Consider the following 22,879-nt stretch of genomic DNA (forward strand, 5'->3'; position numbering starts at 1 on the left):
GTTTGAGTCCTTAAACATAAATACCTTGGCTTGTAGTTTGCTGTGACAGGGAGTCAGATTCTGTGTGTGTGTGTGTGTGTGTGTGTGTGTGTGTTTGTGTGTGTGTGTGTGTGTTTGCATTTAAAAACAGTGGAGCAGAGAAGGATGTGAATATACATCAGGAAAAGAAAGGGGACTCTTTACAAATGTTATATATTATCTCCATTGAGTTTTCAAGTTTGAATCCTTTGTCACTGTTGTTTCCTTCTTTAGTTTTAAACACTGTAAACTTCCAGACCTTGCCCTGCACTTCTTACTTCATGTGAACAGTTGTCCCACTTGCAAAATGTATTCTCTCTTGGGCTAGTACCACCTCCCTCGCCCCCCAGTAATGTCGCCTTTGAAATTTTGTCAGACTTTGAGCTGGTTACTTAACCTGAATCAGCTTCATTTTCTTTTTCTTTTTTAAATTTTTTTAATGTTTATTATTTTTGAGAGAGAGTGACAGACAGAGAACAAGCAGGGAAGGGGCAGAGAGAGAGGGAGACATAGAATCGGAAGCAGGCTCCAGGCTCTGAGCTGTCAGCACAGAGCCCAATGTGGGGCTTGAACTCACAGACTGTGAGATCATGACCCGAGCCGTAGTCGGCCACCCAACCAACTGAGCCACCCAGGTGCCCCTCATTTTATTTTTTTTAAGTGTATCTTTTTTTTATTTTTGAGAAAGAGAGAGAGCATAGGAGGGGCAAGAGAGAGAGGGAGAGAGAGAACCCATGCAGGCTCTGCAGTGTCAGCACAGAGCCCGATATGGGGCTCAAACTCATGAACCGTGAGATCATGACTTGGGCCAAAATCAGGAACTGGAACAGGTGTGCCTTAGCTTCATTTTCTTAATTTATAAATAAAGATAATAATACTTATAATGGTTGAGAGAATGCTAGCTGTTACAGCAGTTAATACCTAAATTTTCAGTGGCTTCACATGATAGAAGCTATTTCTCACTGTAGTCTAATGTGGGTGTTCCTCACCAGGGGTCTTTTCTCACAGTTTCATTCACGGGCCCAGAGTCCTTCCCTCTGTAGCTATGCCCTTCTGTAGGTCCTAGGAGTCCTATTCATTCAGCTCACCATGAGGAGAGACAGGATGGAAAAGTAAGCAGCTTCTTACCTCCGTGGCCAGGGAGTGACCCACGTTACTACTGTTCACATTCTAAGAACTACAGCCACACTCAATTCCAGAGGTGGGTGTGGGGTATACTGGAAAATGTAGTCTCTAGCTGGGCAGAGTCTTCTCAGCAGCAATGCTATAATATATAAAGAAAGGACAAGGTCCCTCACTCATCTCTGCCGCATCTGTCTTGTATGTCTTTTGTTGGATTAAATAGACTCGCATAGCCTAGAACTGATTTGGCGATGAACTCTTTCCTATAGATGAGGTATAGTGAGTGAGTTTAGGTATATCAAGTTTTCTTGATGTGTTTAGTCAATGGCTTTTTATTTTAGGAAGAAGTATTGTTCACTGCTCGAGGCTTATAAGATTCAAACACCAAATCCTTTTGCCAAGTATTAGTGATAATATATGCACAGGGCATGCTTAGTATTAGTTGCTCTTCTCATGGAATTTAGGACAAAACTGATATTCTCATTGCCTTCACATGGTACCCCAGTGGGTTTCTGTGGAAATGTGGAGCTTAAGGCCAGCCTTTGGGGACTCATGGCATGATTATCAGTCTGAAAGGACCTTCATCCCCAAATAACTCCTCTGCTGGCCATTCCACACCTCACATTCCCACTTTAGTCCCTCCTTCAGGATAAAGGTTTCCAGCTTTCTTCTAAAACTGTATGTGATATAAAAAGGATAATAAATTGTCCCTTTGTAATAATAGCTCTAATTGGTGCTCACTTTGGTCAGACAGTCACATGGAACAGTGCAATCACTAGGAGACCCTGGTGTTCCCTTCTGCACACAAACTCTCTGGCTTTGACAATGTCTTGGGCACAGTTTTTGCATTTCAGAACTGACAGTGGAAATGAGCTAAAAAAGTAAATGCTAGGAGAGCCTATGTTACTCATTTTAAGCTCTGTCTTGGAAAAGTTGTTGTTGTTGTTGTTGTTTTTTCTCAGACTAATAAGTATCATCTTAACTGTAAATTTCTTATTCTAAATTATGGAAGAGTTTCTGAGAGACTCTGCTTTGATAACTGGTAATTAGATATTGTGTCTGAGAACTAGCACTTACCAGAATTTCAATAGTTGATCTCATGACCCAGAGATTGTAGCATACAATGTTATGGACAAGTAGACCCCATCTTAGGGGATATGCTTTTAAATTATTTGCTTACTAATGCTTCCTAATATTACTTCCCTGATCTGCAGCTTATGATTTCATTCACCTTTAGGGAAAAAAGTTGTTTTTCATGTAGGGGCAGAGGAAATAAGCTACTATCCATATGCCTTTGTGTCTGCCTATGTGCTTGGAGTGGCCTTAAATTACTGTTTTTACTCTTTGCAAAAAGCAAGTGTATCCAAGCCTTTTTGGCTCAGTCCTGCCCTTGTCCACTTTGGGCTCACTTAAAAACTCATGTCTTGGGGCGCCTGGGTGGCTCAGTCGGTTAAGTGTCCGACTTCGGCTCAGGTCATGATCTCACAGTCCATGAGTTTGAGCCCCACGTCGGGCTCTGTGCTGACACCTCAGAGCCTGGAGCCTACTTCAGATTCTGTGTCTCCCTCTCTCTGACCCTCCTCCATTTATGCTCTCTCTGTGTCTGTCTCTCTGTGTCTCAAAAATAAATAAACATTAAAAAAAAAATTAAAAAAAAACTCATGTCTCTGCATGACTTCCCTGGTGATTTGATTTTCTTCTTTCCATTATTCTCTCTTCCAACATATATGCCTGGACTAATGTGCTTTTCAAACACTCAGTTTTTGCTTTATTTCCATTTAACAAAATTCGTAGGTATTTAAATAAAATTACAGATGGTAGTTATTCCTTTTTAAAAATTTTTTAATGTTTATTTTTGAGAGAGCAAGAGCATGAGCAGGGTAGGGGCAGAGAGAGAGGAAGACACAGAATCTGAAGTAGGCTCCAGGCTCCGAGCTGTCAGCACAGAGTTTGATGCAGGGCTTGAACCCACGAGCCGTGAGATCATGACCTGAGCCGAAGTCAGGAACTTAACTGACTGAGCCACCCAGGCACCCCTGGATGGTAGTTATTCCTATCAATGTCTACATCCTACAGAATACCAATGGCAGTTTTCATACTGCCTGTGTTTTAATTTACAACAAATATTTGAGTTTAGAATTAAGTCTCTCTGAGAACAGAGTCAGAGAGTAATTTTACTTTAGAAGTAATATAATTTTAAATAGATAATTTCTTCAAATAGTAAAAAATTTAAAAGCTACAGAAGACTATAGAGTAAAATATCTCCTTTTCACTTTATTCCCTAGCTGTTCAGTTCCCCTCCTGGAAGAAAACAATTGTTTTGTTAAACAAATGGTTTCTCTATTTCATTCCAGGGATATATGTGTGTATGCATGGGCTTTTTAATTTTTAAAAGAAATTATGGTATTCTCTACACATTATTCTGCATGTTGGGGTTTTTTCCCCATGCCTTATAATAGTGTTTTTTTTCCAGTGCTTACAAGTGCTTCCATTCTTTTAAACACTCATGGTATTCCCTTATTTGAGTGTTTCATAATTTATTTAACCAGTTCCCTGCTAAATATTATATAGATGTTTTCAATCTTCAGCTATTATAAATAGTGCTACAATGAATAACCTCACATTTACGTAAATAATTTTGCAGATGTGCAAGTACATCCACTCATAAATTGCTAGGGATGTTGCAAAGTCTAAAGATATTAGCATTTGTGATTTGAGCATATTATTGGAAGACTGTTTTCCATAGTGGTCATACAGTTATAATCCCATCAGCGAAGGGGATAAGGAGCGTATGACAGTACTTCCCTGAACTTGAGCCCAAACAGAGTGTTGTCAACTTTTTGATCTTTGCTAATTTTATTGGTTAAACAAACAAACAAACAAACAAAAAGGCTACCTTGGTTATGAAGGAGGTTGGGTTGAGTTGAGTATTCCTAGAAGAATTTAATGAACTTTGCTGTCTGTTCATTTACTTTGTCCTTATGGGGTAATTTTAAATTGTTTTCTTATTGATTGGTAAGTACTCATTATAAAACAGAAAACTGGCTGTATGTCTCTGATCTGAGTTGCAAAGCCTCCCCACCACTAGCTTTGGTTTGTCTGTTTGCTGTTATAAGTTTTCTGTTGGTTTGCTTATTTGTTTAGGTCTATGCCATACAGACTTTTTGATATTAATATAATCATATGTCTCATATATTTTATATCATGGTTTTTAGTTTTAATTGTAATATTTTAAAAGATGTTTTATCCCAAGACTATAAAAGAATTCTCCCATGTTCAATTACTTTGCGGTCCTGTTTTTTGATGTTTAAATTGTTGATCCATCTGGACCTTATTTTGTTGTTAGATGCATGGTATAGATCCAGTTTTATTTGTTTTTTTTCCAGATGGCCACCCAGTTGTTCCAACACCTTTTATTGAAAATCCATCTTTTCCCTACCAGTATGAAAAGCAGGCTTCATCTTACACTAAATCTCTCTATACAAATAGATTTTTTTTAAGTGGACTAATGACTTTGTTTCCCTAGCAATGTTGCCTGTCTCTACGTCTACCACCACATTTCCTTTTTTATGTTTTGGGTTTTTAAAAATTTATTTCTATTTTTATTTTAAGTAGGCTCCATGCCCAAGTAGGACTTGAACTCACCACCCGGAGATCAAGAGTTGCATCTCTAATGACCTAGCCAGCTCTACCAACTAATCCACCCCTCTGTTTTTGTGTTTAGAGTTTATACTGTTATCAGCCAAGTAAGGCAGAACTCTTTATGCAAGAGCCCAGATAGAGGTCTTTACAATTTAAAATGTATTTATTTAGTGCAATTTATTGCCTTCCTTTTGTATAAGCCACAGAATTCTTGAATTTTCTGAAGATGTATCATTCATCCCTACATAATACTTTCCCTTCACCTTAAGACAGTAGTTCTTAATGTTGGCTTGATATTTATTACTTTAGGAGCTTTAAAACATTCACATACCTAGAGGTTAATTGATATGGGGTGACACCCATACATTGAAAACAAAAATAGGGGCACCTGGGTGGCTCAGTAGGTTAAGTGTCTAACTTCAGCTCAGGTCATGATCTTGTGATTCGTGATTCCAGTCCCACATAGGGCTCTCTACTGTCAGTATGGAGCCTGTTTTGGATCTTCTGTCTCCCTCTCTCTGCCTCTCCACTTCTCTTTGTCTCTCTCTCTCTCTCTCTCCTTCTCTCAAAAAGTAAATAAACATTTAAAAAAATAAACAAAAAAACAAAACCAAAAAAAAACCCAGGTTATGGGAGCAGCAAGTGTTGCAAAGTATAAGTAGACTTATTTTATAAAATGGCTCTGCTGATATAATGATATACTCTATTTTTATGGATTTCCTATACAGTTTATTCTTTCTAGAAATTCTCTTTTGCTCTAGTTTTTCATTATTTTCTTTAAAGGAGTGCCTCACAAGACTATTGTTATAATTAACCAATAAGATATTTGAAAGATTTTTCACTTAACAAATGTTTACTGAGTACTTATTATGAATCAGGTGCTGTGCTAAGTGTAAGGTGTGGAATAGGTAACAAAATTGTCACTTTAAAAAACAAAGTGTTGGTGTTTAAACAAAATTATCATTAAGCCAGGGAACTACCACATTATAAGACCTTTATTCATATCGTAGATTATATGATATGTAGTGTACGTATCATATCATATATAGAGTACATTCATTTCAGAATACTTTGGGAACCCTATAATATATTAACTTTGTCCTTCAGCTCTAGGGATTACTATAGCTTGATATTATGAGACAATTTATTTAATAGAATATCTTTTTTAAATTTTTAAATTTTTAAATTTTTAAAAAATATTTTAACGTTTATTTATTTTTGAGAGACAGAACGAGACAAAGCATGAGCAGGGGCCAGCAGAGGGGGAGACACAGAATTCGAAGCAGGCTCCAGGCCCTGAGCTGTCAGCACAGAGTGTGACGCAGGGCTTGAACTCACCAACCGTGAGATCAAGACCTGAGTTGGAAGTTGGACGCTTAATCGACTGAGCCACCCAGCACCCCTATTTAGTAGAATATCTTATTCAGGTTTGAAAATATTCTCAATTTTGCTTTTTTTTCTTTTAAGAATTTATTTTTAAGTAATCACAACCCCCAGTGTGGGGCTTGAATTTACAATCTCGAGACCAAGAGTTGCGTGCTCTACCAACTGGGCCAACCAGGTGCCCCTCAAATTTGCTTTCTAATCGGTACTTCTTGGAATAATCCCAAAGATAGATTTGAATGTGCTAGTTTTCCATATATATAAATAAAATTGAAATCATAGCTATGTGACTGGAATTTAACACATATGAATTGTTGCTTTTATTTAATAACATTAGGTATTGCAATACTAAGTTAGACAGATTGTTTTTAAGGCAATATTATTACAGTGACAGTTGACCAGAATTATCTAGTGATAACAATGTAGAAGTATCTTTTAGTGCAAATTAGTGTACTAGATGTTGATTTTTAATTGTCTAAAGTACATTTTCCCCAAAAAACAATAATTCTAAAGGAAGGAAAAATCCTTACTGACTTATAAAAGTTAAAAATCAGGTGTATTTATTTCTCTTTAAAAATACATTTAGATCTTCTTTTTGTAAAATAATGTGGGAGCCCAGAAACTCAGTAAAACAAGTGATCCAGAAAGCATTTTCCCATTAACTTTCCACTTCTAGGCTGCATCAGTGATGGACATTGAAACTTTTCTTAATATTTTCCCCTAGTTGTTCACTTTTTGCTTTCAAGTGTGAAAAATGAGTGTCCTGAAACCGGGAGCAAATTCCTTTTTTATGCTCTTCTCAGATTCTGAAATTTGACCTCTGTTGGCTTTTTGAGAGTTACTCAGTATGTGTCACCCACTGCTGATGCTGTTTTTGAAAAGCTGAATACTTTTAGTGGTTTCTACTCTTTTGGAAGGGCGGTAAGCACTACTTGGCTTATAGACCGTAAAGCCTTGTACTTAAAATACTCCTGCACAAGCAATAACCCTAATCCCCCAACATCCACCCTACTTCTAAAATATTCTTGAAATGACATGACATAAAATGGTCACACATGCCAAAGTTGGGGTGTTGCTTTGGTGGCTGTATAAAAATGAATGGGGGGAAGGGGATACTGGTTTGTCAAGAGGCACAATGCATTGAAATTTTTAAAAAGGCTTAAACCTGTTTTGCAAACAAAGAATTAGGGCGTCCTCCCTCATCTTACAAAGATAGGAGGTGACACAGCAGTATTTGCCAGATGGAAACAGAAGGAAACACATTCCCGGCCCTTCTTGGATCACTGTTCCACCACAGATTACTGTACCTGCTTGCTGTTCACGTGGGCATTTTGTCCCTCCACAGAGACGGAGAAGCTCATTGATATTTATCTTCACGGATCAGTCAGATCCCCGAGAGCCTTATTCACATGCTTTTTTGATCCTAAAATTTCTATTTTTCTCAAACTTGTTGACTCTAAAATACCTCCCGTACAGGATTTAACTATAGATTTGTTCTCCTTACTGAGTATCATGTGTATGTTAATTCATGGATTCTTTCATTCATTCTTGGGCCCTCACACACAAAGCTTTTGTGGCATGATACACACATTTTAACTACTTATCAGAGTGTCTTCACTTGCCATTTCTTTTGATGTAGCATCGCTATACATCCAGTAACAATGTTACATTGCAAGGGAGGGAAAGCAGTAAACATAACTAAGGCAAGGAGGGATCTGGCTGTCAGTGTAAATGTAAATAGCAGCTGTTCCATTCAAACTGTTTTTAAAACTACCACACGGTGAGAGCTTTGCATATAATGGGCCAGAATCAGGTTTTAGCATAAAATTGAGGCGACATGCTGCCACCCTCCTGTTTGTGCTGTTTCACTTCTCCCACTACTGCACTGGCGGGGAAAGGGGGGGGGGGACACACAAAGATATATTGTATATAACATTCTGTGAGAACGGTATCTAAATATCTCTTCCTGTGATAATATTGCAATATACAGACTTATCAGGATACATAACTCAACATGCTGTGTGTACAAAGATGATACTGAATGGGTCATTGTGTTCCAGGTGAGATGCTTATAAGTCTTAAATTCACATGAGTGTATCCTTTGTCATGTGCTGTTGCCACTGTTTCATCAGGCTTTTAGACTTTATACCTAAAATTTGAAAGGTCTTGAATTATCTCCCTTCTATCATTTTTCTAGCAAAAGTGACCATCCTATATGGCATTACTAGATCCTTAAAAAAAAAAAAAACAAAAAAACTTGGTGCCATTGTTCTGCCAAATACGCACACGTTTTCTTTCCTAATCGGTTAGCGTCATAAGCCACTGGTAACCAGCACTTTAAAAATATTGCTTTTACATTGCAACTTTATCTAAAACTGTCACCCTTCACCAACTAGCACTATTCAGACTAATCAGTAAAGAGACCCTTTCCATTTAGTTATGTCATCTTCCTATTTAGAATGTTTCCTACCGAGTGAATATAAAAATCTTAACTAAAAACCTGCTACTGCTTTGATACAGTGTGTGAGTGGGGGGGGGGGGATGGAAGTCATGATCAGTAATTCACAAAATGTGATCTAATTCCCTATGATTACCACCTTCTCCTTTGAACTTCTGTAAAACATTTTATCTGTAACACTCATTTGGTACTTGCAGTACAGAAGCTTGTGTTATATATAATATCAATGTAAAGGCAGTAAACATGAGCAGATTATAGTGTTTATATAGGTTGCAATATAAATTATAAAGTACTATTAAGGTGTTTTTGCTACTATTATTGGGACAATTGCCATCCTCCTAGGAACAGGGATGGCTCTTTAAATCCCTCATTACTCCTACATAGCACTGCACCTTAAACAAAATAAGTGCTCAGTATATGCGCAATGAAAGCTCACTTTTTTTTTTTTTTTTTTTTTTTTTAGTTTATTGCTCAGGTAAAATTTGGCTTAAGCTTTGAAAGTACTATTGTTTTCGAGGTTGAAATACATTGCCAAAACTTACTTTGCTGATAAGCCATTTTTACCTCATTTCTCAAAAATTTACTCAGGTTTAAGATTTTTGTGAAAGACCAAAATTTCTTTACGATTTTATTATACTTAAAAGGATTGTATTTTTAACAATGTACTTAAGAAGCATTGTGCATACACTAAAAGGTACTGAAGCCTGCCAGAAAGCCCAATAATGCTGTTAGTATAATCACACAATATAGTGTCTTTGGCAACATCATGGTAGGAAGTTGATAAAATCCATTTATCTCCCCTTTCCAAAGTGTTTCAGCTTCTTTGAAAAGTTACGTGGACCTTTTGCCAATATTTTGATAGATCTCATGGGAAAGATATCTGAATATGTCGGATATACTAAGAATAGATGGGAGGGTGAACAACAACGAATGGCAAGCCCACGGAGCTTTTTCCTTAGGGCACTGATGTGTAGGATCTGAGAAGCCAATCTGGTCTAATGGCCAGAACCCCTAGGGGAGTCAAAACTCCCAGATTGTGGTTCTGGTTTTCCCCCTTACTTTTTCACATACACCTGCCTGGTAAGTAGCTTCTGTTTCTCAGTTTCTCTTCATCCTACCCCATTCCCACTCCACCTCCAAGAGTCCTTTCCCTAGGATTGTTTAGAATAAATAGAAACCGTGATCCATCAGACCACAACCAGGAATGAGGCTTGAGGAAAATATAAAGTGTTACTCTTACTGAGTTTAGACATTTGTGGAAAACTGACTTTTATTTTCTGCCAACAGGGGAAGCTTTGCACTTGGCTCGGGATTTTGGCTACACTTGTGAAACAGAGTTTCCAGCCAAAGCTGTAGGAGAACATCTTGCCAGACAACATATGGAACAGAAAGAACAGACAGCAAGAAAAAAGATGATCCTAGCGACCAAGTAAGCAGAATGGGATGTCTCTATGTGCCTTATCTCCGTTTTTCCATTTTCTTTGAATGAGTCTAGTAAGTACCAGCTCTTTACAACAGGGTGTCTCACACTTCAGTAGCTAGATGAGTTATACAAGGACATTCCCCACTCCTGGACTTGTGTCCGTAGCAAGACTTACAAACTGCCCTTGTTTAGGAGCTATCATTGACACTGACGAAAACCTCTCCAGAATATGCAGGAATTCCTAGGAGAAAAGTAGGTTTAGGAAATGTAGATTCCAGGCAAGTATGTCATTAGCTGCTATGTAATTTAGCCCAAACCACTCGTTGTGCCTTAGTACACAAGAGGGGAAGATCTCAAAACACTATGAATGTTTGGAGAATGTGACAAAAGAGGACCGAAATGGGGGTGCCTGGGTGGCTCAGTCGGTTGGGCGTCCGACTTCAGCTCAGGTCATGATCTCACGGTTCGTGGGTTCGAGCCCCGCATCGGGCTCTGTGCTGACAGCTCAGAGCCTGGAGCCTGCTTCAGATTCTGTGTCTCCCTCTCTCTCTGACCCTCCCCGTTCGTGCTCTGTCTCTCTCTGTCTCAAAAATAAATAAACATTAAAAAAAAATTAAAAAAAAAAAAAAGAGGACCGAAATGTGTGAGAGGTAAAAGGGAGATCTGTGGGACCAAGGATCACCATCAGTACTCTCATCTTTTCTTGGGTGTAATTAGGTAAATAATGCCTGTACTGCTCTACCCACAATAATGATACTGTTGAAAAGGAAAAGTATAATGTATGAGAAAGCTTCTGAAAATTGTAAGAAGCCCAACAAAAATGTGAATTAAAATAGTGACAGAGATGATGTAGGAAAAGGGAAGCTTATGCATAAGATGACTTCAAATTCCCTCAAACTTGAAAAATGTTCCTTGATAAGGAATGGAAGAATGCCATTTATTGTGTGAAAGCCCAACAGAACAGAACAGTAAATTGGAATTTTTAGAGAATAATCTTTGAGGCATTAGCAAATTTTTGCTCTTTTCTTTATTAAATTAAGTTCTGGTACATAATAGATGATTAATAATTTTATCTAATTTCCTAACTCTATGATCAGATTTTAGAACTAATAGTCCCAGGTGGGTTAAATTATTTCTAAATTAGTCTCTTATTTGGGGAAAACTTATATATATATTTTTAGTATTTATTTTGAGAGAGAAAGTGCATGTACTTGCGTGCATGTGGGGGAGGGGCAGAGAGGGAAAGAGGGAGAAAGAGAATCCCAAGCAGGCTTGCCTCTGTCAGTGCAAAGCCCAGTGCAGGGCTTGATCTCAGAACTGTCAGATCATGACCTGAGCCAAAATCAAGAGTCCAACGATCAACAGACTAAGCCACCCAGGTGCCCCTTGGGGAAAACTTCTGAAGAGATAAAATAAGGTAGACAGTGTTAAAGACATTGCTTCTTAGAAACTGATGAAACATGACTTCCCATCACATTGGCTAAAATTTAACTGGGCTCAAAATGCATAAAACCAAAACTAAATATTTCTTCTTCTACCAACTTCTAATGTCACACAGTTATTATTATTATTTTTTTTTACAAGTTTGAGGGTTTAAATGGGACACCTGTCACCCAACAGGCTAGCCCAAGATACTTGAGTCTCTTGTTAGGGATTTGTGCTGCTTGTGTCTGGCACTGTTTGGGTTTAGGATATATTTGTTTAGGACAGTAACTTAGATGATTCATCTCGCCCCAAAGAGAAGGAAAACAAAAGGTGCTGGCAAAGGAGAAAAAAGGTAAAACAAGGAAAGGAAGGGGAAAGGAATAGCAGAGAAAGAAAATTATATGGCAGTTATAAAATGGGGACTTAAGATTTTGGGAAAACCTTGTTCTGTGTAAGCTCCTGAAAACTTCTTGGTAGAACGAGCTGGATCTGGATTATTTTGTGTGGTGTATCTCCTGGGGGATATTTACTTCTGTTTTGCTTCTACTCTTGCCCTCTTCCAAGGGAAGACCCAAAGGGGTCTTCATCAGTAAGATTTCAGTTTCTCCAGAAGGAACTGAAAGTACATGTAGTCAGTTTGAATCCTTGATATAGTCTTGGGAGAAATATAAAGACATGTTACAGATCAAGAGAATACAATGCTAGGGGCGTCTGGGTGGCTCAGTCGGTTGAGCGTCCAACTTCAGCTCAGGTCATGATCTCGCGGTCCGTGAGTTCAAGTCCCGTGTCAGGCTCTGTGCTGACAGCTCAGAGCCTGGAGCCTACTTCAGATTCTGTGTCTCCCTCTCTCTCTGCCCCTCCCCCGCTCATGCTCTGTCTCTCTCTCTCTCTATCAAAAATAAATAAACATTCAAAAAAAATTTTTTTAAAGAGAATGCAATGCTAGGATTTAGGTAGTATCCTCCAGGTGTTCGCAAAGCATAATATCATTCGGGCTGGAAGGATTATACTGATTTTGCCAATATGTGCACTCATGTGACACCTCTGAATGACAGTTATCCCCAAATACAAATTATCTAAGAAAAAACACCTTTATATTTTCTACCTCAAAATTAGTTGCTTGAGGTTTCATCATGCATATTCTTTTTTTTTTCTAATGTTTATTTATTTTAGAGGGGGGTGGGGCAGAGAGAGACGGGGACAGAGGATCTGAAGTGGGCTCTGTGCTGACAGCAGAGAGCCCAATTCGGGGCTCGAACTTACAAACCGTGAGATCTTGACCTGAGCCCAAGTCAGACGTTTAACTGGCTGAGCCACCCAAGCTCCCCTCATCATGCATGTTCTAAGACCTTCACTCCCTAATCTAGAGAAATCCTTCTTTTTGTCCTCCTTCCCCCAGGAATGCTTCCACAGCTGCCCACCCTTGCCACCTGCAGCAATGCCACCATTAACGTTTGAAATAGAGGTTCTTATTTTCTTGCGAATTCCCATAACTCTGTTTAAATGTTCGTGCATTCAAACTGATGTGGAGATTTCATTTTCACAGAAGTCCAGTGTTAGAAGCACTTTCGGGGATTAGGAGAAATACTTTCATATTTGTCAAAGTAATGCTGAGATGTCTATTTTAGAGTAGTGAATTCTTTTTTGATGATATTGTGATTTCATACAATATTGCAAGGACATGTACTTTCCTTTGATCCTTCTGCCCATAACTGGACATTTGCAAACCATTAAATATCAAGAATTGAGTTCACTGATTCCAAATAACTTATTTTACGTAAGTGTAGAGAGGCCATAAGCATCTAGAAATTAGGAGATAGCCTGTATAATTTTTTTGTCTTTTTGGTTGTTTATATCCGTCCCATCTTCCTATTAGACAATGTGAAATGAGAATTAAAGAATCAGAGACAATGCAGTCATACAAGCACACACAATACAAGCAGTCATCAATAGAAGTAGATGAGTTAAGGGGTGTGTAGGAATAACATGACTTTCCTGCAATGTATAGATACATCTAACGTGTGTTCTGAGCAGTTTCTTGTTTTCCAAAGGTAACTCATTGGATATTTTCAATTAAAATGCTCGACATTGAAATGGTCAACTACGTGGGTATTCATTACATCCTAGTTAGCTCACCTTTGTTCGTAAGACCATGACAATTGCATCAAAAATTCATATGAAATTCAAAATCTTCGGATGAGAGACCCAATAGCTGATCTGCATTGTTGGATTGGCTCACATGTTTCTTTTTTACCTCTGTGAATAAACAAATTCAGTTCTATTTAATTATGTTGCCAACTGTACAATTATATGAAGGGCCCATTGACTAAGGGACTAGCCTCCTAATTCCTCTTAATTTCTTATGTTTGGTTGATTAGCCAAATATTTTGGTGTAATTAGACAATTATATATAGGAGGGATAGAAACTGAATTAGACAATTTTTTAATTCAAACATGTACAGACAAAACATTTGATATATGGAAAAACACATTTAAACTTCTTCACTGAATTTATAACTAAATATGCTTAACATCTGATCTGCATTAGGGTAAAGCAGAATTGCTAACAAGTTTTAATTGTTACCGTTGCAATAATCGTCAAAAGGAGAAACACAGAACTTGAAATTCAGACATCAGCTTAAAAATTATGTCCTTAAGGACAATGACGTAAGTGATAAAGTTAGAATTTATGATTCACCAAAGATCGTGTTACATAATTCATAATGTGACATTTTGTTTTGAGAAGTATTTCTTATTGTAGCTTTATAAATAAAATTTTAAATAAGGGTGAAACTAGTCATAAAAATAATAGCCCCATAACTGTCATAATGAGATGATGATCATAATTGCCTAAGGGGAGTCTACAAAATTGTCATCTGTTTTTAAGTCGAGAGGCTGTCCTAAGTCAGTGAGTTAAGCAGCAGAATCAAATACCAGAGGTTGAGAATTCTGGAACTTCTCCAGATACAGCTTCCTGTGTGGTGTAGCTGAATTGCTCAGCATGAGTTAAATTTTTCCACCCTTTGCCTCTTCCTCATTTCTTCATCAACTTTTGGTTTATTGTAACTTGCTATAATGTTTATATGGTAAGGAAGTTTATTTACCAACTTATAAATTGATTTATTCAATTATCCAAATAATTCCTAAATCCTAACCATAAGAACTAAAGCAATGTTTCAACTTTTATTTTAGTTTTCAAATATATTTTAATCTGATATAAAATTAAATACTTGTCTTTAAACAACTCCAGTATTTTTTTGTAATAATGGATCACACTGATCATCTACCACATAGTAATTTCTATTGCCAGTCTGAGAAATGATAGCATGAGTCTGTATTTAAAATTTTAGTTAGAAATTTCCTAAAAATAAAGCTAACACAAAGCATAACAGGTAATGATGCCCCACCAAATGGCATTTTTTGATGCCACCGATAACATAAAATAGTCTAATACTGCTATTCCTCTATTAAAACATAAGCAATACAGTTGACAGTCAATCAGCTAAGTCTAACTCAGAACAGAAAGAGAAGTTCAGATCAAGTATCCTCAATGAAAGTATATACATGCAGTTGTTCAAAGTGTGCATTTAGATGCTACATCTCAGAGATTCAACTAAAACATTAGCTGGAGGATATGGAGAATCCTGTTTGATTTAGAGCAGATAAGGGCTATCTCTGTTTTTTTGTTTGTTTTTCGTCTCCTTATGGCCCCTTTTACTTTCAGCTGTGATCAGAATGAAAGAGGCAAATTCTATGAAATAACACAATATGAAAATAATGCTGGCAATAAACCTGAGGATTATTGTTCATAAAAAAAATCACAGATGATCTTCAGAAGAAATTTTAGGCACCTAATAATAAAACTCCACTGGTTTTAACTCGGTGATAAATTATTTGTGCCACAAGACATTTTGTCACTTTTTGGTAGTTATTTGTTAATGACACAAATGCTTTGGAGAGGAATTAGTGGCTGGGTCCATGGAGGGACATTCACTTGGAATAATTGGACTCTTTTGTACTTGTCTTTGGCTACATAGATAATTATAGTCAGGGCCAATGGTTAGATTTTATGACTACCCATTGTAAACCCAGAAGAAAAGGACTAATCACTATCTCATTATCTCTTGAATATGGAGTAGCATCACTTTAGATGTGTTCTTTTGAACAGTTCCTTGGCTGTCCTTTACTTCATTCTTCAGCTACTGTATTAATCTAGTGTTTTGTTGTTTGTTTAAAAAAGAACTGTTTTCTTCATATGTTTTGCTTCTTTAGAAATACAGCATTTCTATTACGTTTCACAAAAGCTTTACTGTTAGTCAACATACTCAGGAATGTGGTAATTAGAAGTGAAACCAGTGACCAGAAATCATGATTGTTTAATGTTAAGAAAAGTAGCAGGAAAATGCTATTAAGGGTACCTTTTGCAAGGAACCATCTTACATGGGACATAGCAATCATTTTTTTTTTTTGAGGCTAGTGGGCTGAATTGTGGCAAATAAATATATACTTTAAATATTAAAATATAAATTCGGTTCACAGGAGTCTGAATTATAATGAAATGCTGGGAAACAGGATTTTCCAAAGTCCACTTGAATCATGGCTCTGAAAGAAGCCTATATAACTTGATTTAAACTTATTTATAAATGTGATATCCCTTCCAAAAATCATATTTTAATTTTATAAAAAGCAATGATTAAGTGTGATCCTTTCATATAGATTTTTCCTTATGCTGAGGTTAATCTATGAATATTCACCTTAAAAATGAACACTGGTTTTGTCAGTGCTCGTGGGCTGTGAGTCACGTCAAAAATTTTACAATCATCCTGTAGTGCTTGAAAACAAAGTTGCTATTGTGAACCTTACCTGTGTGTTATAGATGGAACTTTGGAGGTTGCTTTATGAAAGTTTACTCTCTTTTAAATGAGAAAACAAGCCTTTGGTAAAATATCACGGGATGAAATTAAAGCCCCATGTTGAGTTCAACTTCAATGTTGAATCTTTTATTCTAGACAAATTTGTAAAGAATTCCAAGACCTCTTGAGCCAAGATAGATCACCACTGGGATCCTCCAGACCCACTCCAATCCTAGACCTTGACATCCAGAGACACTTAACACATTTCAGGTAAGACTGGTTTTCCAATTTCCTCAGACTCTTTTTAAATTGTTAAACCATCCTTATTAGCCCAGGCATTTTTATATTCATGTCACAGTTCCGTTTAGAGATATCACTTATATATTCATATAGTGACTGACTGAATCTTTTGAAATTGCAAACATCTAAGGTCAAATTATAAAAATAACTAATGCATGAAGCATTTTAGATCAGAAAATCTAGTGTCTGTGCGATCTTCAGGAAATTGTGACTTTGAAAGTGAACACTATTATTTCAAATAATGGTACTTTTGAATGAGGATTCTGAAATCATTTAAATAGTACTTTATCTTGGTGAGGCACATTGTTGAATGGACAGATGATATGACACAAATTAATGGGATATCATACACTGATTTTACATGCGTGTGTTAATTTCTGCCCAATTAGAAATTGCAAATGGTTCTTAAATTAGACCACACAAGTGTATTTTAAACCTTCTGGAATGTGTTACTGAAAGCATATTCAAATTTTATTTTCTGAGGTTCTTTGGAAGATAGTAGAATTTTTTTTCTAGATAATTTATGCCCTAGATGCAATGTGGAAAGGAATATATTAACTACTCAGGTAATTTCCGGTTTTAAGACTCTAAAATTCTAATGTCTTTCATGATATTTCTCATCAGTGTAAAAAATATGTTATCCTCTTTTAATAATTATCATTTAGTTTAAAAAACAATGCTAAGCAAAGACTATTACACATTAAATTTTAAAATGTTTTCAGTACCTCTCACTGATTATAATGCTGTTGAGGAAGATACTCCATTATATAAAATAATGGGTATTTAAATGAGTTGGAATTTTATCTGCAACATCAGAGGCTTTTAAATAGAATATTTTATTTTGTATAATGCCACAAGGCTCCTCAAGATGTAATAGATACATCTTTGAAGAATAAACTTAGGGTTTACCTTCTAACAATGCACCAGATGTACCAAACATATATCTCACAGGACTTTTTTCCTACCACTTAGTTGGATTAGTGAAAGTGAGTGTAATAAAACTGGTAGAAATGGCAATGCCCAGAAGTTAAGAGAAAAAGGCTTTGGAGTAGAACCATCTTCAAATCTGGACCCTGATACATGTGAGCTGGAGGTAACATGCATTCTTTCCAAGCCTTGATTTCCCTAGCTTTAAATGGAATAAGGACCCTGTATTATATGGTGGTAGTGAGCTAAAGTGAGATAATGATTATAGACACAGGCACCAGGCTTGGTAGAGCATGCAACTCTTGATTTTGGGGTCATGAGTTCAAGCCCCACGTTGGGCATAGAGCATACTTTAAAAAAAAACAATAAAATAAAATAAGATAAAATAAGATAATGAATATAAAGTAAGCATTTAGTAAATAATGTACTGTTTACCACTGATCCAGACTTAAAAGGTATGGTTTGCTTCACTGTCATATCCATACAGATATTTTTTTTTCATTTTTTTTAAGTTTATTTATTTTGAGAGAGAGAGTGAGAGAGGGGAAGGGGCAGAGAGAGGGGTGGGGGGAGAGAGAATCCCAAGCAGTCTCCACACTGTCGGTGTGGAGCCTGATGCAGGGCTTGAGCCAACAAACCCTGAGATGGTTACCTGAGCCGAAATCAAAAGTCGAACACTTAACCAACTGAGTCACCCAGGTGCCCCAATATTTTTCATATTTTTATTTGTATAAAATACAAATTTTATATACTTTATATATTTTATTTGTATAAAATAAAATTCAAATATACTTTATTTGTATTTGTATAATATTTATACAAGTTCAATTCAGAGCTTAATAAAAATTTTTATACAAATTCAATTCTCAATTTAAGGAGGTTTGTTAAGTTACCAATATACTATAAGGAAGAACATACTGTTAAAACTTGGAGAACTCAGATTTTATATGATAGCTACCAGGTTATTTCCAGTTACAGGTGCCACAGCCTTCATCAGACAGTGAGCTGTCCTTTTTCAGGCTCAAAACAAAATACAGCATCAATGTGTAAATTGAATATTAGCGACAGTGTGAAATAAATGGGCAAACCATTTGTTTGCTCAGCATAGGCACAATCTGCTAATTTGTTGATACTTTAGTTAGTTGCCAACTTAATGCCACAGAACTCCTTAGAGAAAACTTTCACTTCTAAACTTGAGCTGAATGTTTCCTATGTGGGCTTTATATGCTCTTGCTTATCTTTCCTCATGCAGAATATGGTAACAAGCTAGTCTGGTGTTGGCCAGAGAAGAGCTAAATATATTGAAAGCGGCTCTCCCCATCCTCAGCAAAAAAGGCATTATATTTTGAATGCAAAACTCTTAAGATTATATATGGCTGCAGATTCTCAATCACAACAATTTGAAACACACAACCATACCTTAAAACGATTTAATACCACATGGTATCATATATAAAATTTTGGTATTATTATTTATATTGAGTATTTTGTTATCATAAAGTTGTGATTTCCTATTTATGTATTTATTGGGGGGGGGGAGAGAGAGAGAGAGAGAGAGAGAGAGAGAGAGAGAGAGAGAATCTCAAGGAGACTCTATGCTAATAGCGATCCATCTCATGAACGGTGAGGTCATGACCTAAGCCGAAATCAAGAGTCAGACACTTAGCCAGGTGAGCCACCCAGGTGCTCCTGTGATTTCCTGTTTATTATGCCTTTCTAATATTTGTTAGATTTTTCATTTACTTTGCTTTACTACATTCCAGATTACTTATTTTAATGACATCTTCTGATTTCATAATGGAAGGTAGAAGGATGATAGAAATCACTTAACTAAAATTTGCTTTATAGCAAACTTCCTAAATTGTATATTTTTTATTGTGATAAAAAGCATATAATTATAGGGGTACCTGGGTGGCTTAGTCAGTTAAGCGTCTGGCTTCAGCTCAGGTCATGATGTCCCAGTTTGTGAGTTCAAGCTCTGCGTCAGGCTCTGCTCTGACAGCTCAGAGCCTGGAGCCTGCTTCAGATTCTGTCTCCCTCTCTCTCTCTGACCCTCTCCCACTCATTCTCTCTCTCTCTCTCTCTCAAAAATAAACAGTAAAAAAAATGTTTTTAAAAAAGCACTTAATGTAAAATTTACCATCTTAACCATTTCTAAATGTATGGTTTAGCAATGTTAAATATATGCACATTGTTGTGCAACAAATCTCCAGGACTTTTTCATTTTGCAAATCTGAAACTCTATAACCATTAAACAACTCCCCATTTCCCTCTCCTGCTAGTCCCTGGCAACTACCATTCTACTTTCTGTCTCTGTGATTTTGGTCATTCTAGAGGCCTCATATAAGTGGAATCATACAATATGTCTGTTTGTGACTAGCTTATTTCACTTAGTATAATGTTCTCAAGGTTCATCTGTGTTGTACCGTGTGTTAAATATCCTTCCTTTTGAGGCTGAATAATACTCCATTGTATGTATATGCCACACTTTGCTTATCTATTCATTCATTAATGGATACTTGGGTTGCTTCTACCTCTTGTCTGTTGTGAATTATACTGCTATGAATATGGGTATGCCACTATCCCTTTGAGATCTTGCTTTCGATTCTTTGGGATATAAACCCAGAAGTAGAATTACTATATGATATAGTAATTTTTAATTTTTTTTATTTTTTGAGAAACTGCCATAGACTTATAATATATGAGAGAGACTTTATCATACAGGATTAAGCAGGGCACAGGTAATGACCTGGGGTAATTAGGAAATGCTTTCATCTTTCAATCCACAGTACTTAGCACACAGAGTATGTCCAATAAATATGTTAATTCTTTCTCACAGTGACTGCACCATTTTACATTCTCACCAACAGTGTACAAGGGTTCTAATTCCCCGACATCCATGCCAATACTTATTATTTACTATTTTTGTTTTTGTTTTTGATAGCGGCTATCCTCATGGGTATGAGGTGATATCTCATTTTGGTTTTGACTTGTATTTTTCCAGTGATGAATGATGTGAAGCATCTTTGCATAAGCTTGTTGACCATTTATGTGTCATTTTTGGAGACATGCCTATTCAAGTTTTTTTGCCCATTTTTCTGGCTATTTGCTTTTGTGTTGTTGAGTTGTAGAAGTTCTTTATATATTCTGAATGTTAGCACCTTTTAGACATATGATTTGCAAATATTTTCTTTCATTCTGTAGGTTGTCTTTTTTTATTGTGCTGATTATGTCCTTTGATACACAGAAATTTTTGTGTTGTTCAACTTGCCTGTTTTTACTTTTGTTGCATGTGCTTTTGCTGTCATATCCAGGAAATCCTTGCCAAATCTGAAGTCATGAAGCTTCCCCTATATGTTTTCTTCTAAGAGTTTTATAGTTGTAGGTCTTAAGTTTAGTTAGGTCTTTGATCCATTTTGAGTTAATTTTTATACATGGTATAACATAAGTGGCCATTTTTTTGCATGTCTTAAACTATGTCCTTTTAAATAAAAGATACGTGGTTGACATTTCCAATTAAAACCCAAGTTGAAGTCTCCCAATGTAGAGCAAATTTAATGTATTTTTTTATTATGCATTTATTAAAAGAAACCTCAATAGAATAGCTTAATAGGACAGTAAAGGTCAGCTTGCTGCCTAACCTTGAAAAAGACTTCATGCTTTTTTTTTTTTTTTTTCAACGTTTATTTATTTTCGGGACAGAGAGAGACAGAGCATGAACAGGGGAGGGGCAGAGAGAGAGGGAGACACAGAATCGGAAACAGGCTCCAGGCTCTGAGCCATCAGCCCAGAGCCCGACGCGGGGCTCGAACTCGCGGACGGCGAGATCGTGACCTGGCTGAAGTCGGACGCTTAACCGACTGCGCCACCCAGGAGCCCCGACTTTATGCTTTTTAAGTAAGCCCTTAAATCTTTCTTGGAGCTTTTTAAAAATCTCAAGGACACAAACACATTTTAAAAGATCTAATTTAATAGGTCAAGTTTAGCATTGAACTTGGGCATCTGGGCTGTTTGCAAAGCTCTGAAGTTGTTTCTGATAGTTAGACATCTTTAAGAAACAGAGCCCTAGGATGTTTCTAGACTATTAACTTTTTTTTTTAACTTTGGAAGAGAAACAATTCTAATTCATTTTTAAAATGACACTGAGAATTGTATAAAGCTGTATCTTGTATACTAACGTGTTAAAAGGATTCTACATTTATTATTCTTCTAATAATCTGGGTAAAAATATGTCAGCATAGAATGTATCTCCTTCATAATTTCCAACTGACAGCAGTAACTTTAATTTTGATAGTAGTATAAGCTCAAGAGAAAAATGAATTAGAAAGGAAGCATAACACAACTTTGAAAACAGTCCATTGGTAGTCTGATTTTCTACTATTTCTGCTGAGTTCTGGGTGGAAAAGAAGTAAGGATACAACATGGTTGAATAGGCATAGAGAATGCTGTAATTAGTAACATCAACTTGTGCTATTTTACTTGGTCAAAATACTGTTCCCAATGCAGACCATTTGAATTACACCTTACAGAGTGGCTGATTTGGTACCTTGAGAACTGTGGCTTACTTTCAGCACATTGAATGTGTCCAGGTAAAACTAGGGAATGATCTGACCTTACAAAGCACAGGTAACTACTTCCAGTTTTCTGTGGTAGTTGACATATTAGTGTGATCTGGGTAACTGTACAGCAGTGACCCTTCTCCAAATTCATACCCTGGAAAGCTGCTTGTTTCCATCAAAATGACAGGAGGCAGGTTTATTCATTATTTATAGTTTACTGAATACCATCAAAAGTGTGGAGAAGACAGCAGACACCATAATACCTACTGGAAGGGGGACGAGAATTGATTGAAATCTGCAGAAGACCCTGCAAATACAATTCCCAGGAAGAGTGGTGGCAATTAGACCAAGGTGGCATTGGGCCTCTGGACAGAACACACTCAGCTCAGACAGAAACCTAGATGCCTAATTTTCTGAAATGTTAGGAATTCCCCTCTTTGCGATCTTAGGAAATCTTAACAACTTTTCCCTTCTTTGTCTCTTACATTCTCATAATTGCCTTGAATCTAAGGTCCAGTAAAAGTGTGTCTAACAACGTAAATAAGGGAAGGAAGTTAGACTATCTTTAAAGCTCAGTTCTGAAAGAGAAGCCTATCAGAAAAATGAGGAGATTTTCTTTCCCACCTTGCCTGAAATTTTATTGTTTCTTGTATTTTACTGTGGTAATGGCCAGTGGTACAAAGATTGGAAATAAAGGATTGTCCCATTCCTTGGGAACTTGTAATGTGGAGGAAAATTACTTACAAAGACTTGTAATATATGAGAAATT

At 36.7% G+C, this 22,879-nt stretch overlaps 1 protein-coding gene across 1 annotated transcript in view; it reads left to right on the forward strand.

Annotated features, from left to right (window-relative positions):
• TFAP2D (transcription factor AP-2 delta) overlaps window positions 1-22,879 on the forward strand; it is a 57,767-nt gene that overhangs the window by 21,802 nt on the left and 13,086 nt on the right. Inside the window, exons 6-7 of the mRNA XM_030314564.1 lie at window positions 9,911-10,052; window positions 16,481-16,594. Of these exons, the coding sequence (XP_030170424.1) occupies window positions 9,911-10,052; window positions 16,481-16,594 (256 nt within the window). The remainder of the gene's footprint in view (window positions 1-9,910; window positions 10,053-16,480; window positions 16,595-22,879) is intronic.

Source organism: Lynx canadensis, chromosome B2 (assembly GCF_007474595.2).
Source record: "Lynx canadensis isolate LIC74 chromosome B2, mLynCan4.pri.v2, whole genome shotgun sequence".
Taxonomy (NCBI): Eukaryota; Metazoa; Chordata; class Mammalia; order Carnivora; family Felidae; genus Lynx; species Lynx canadensis.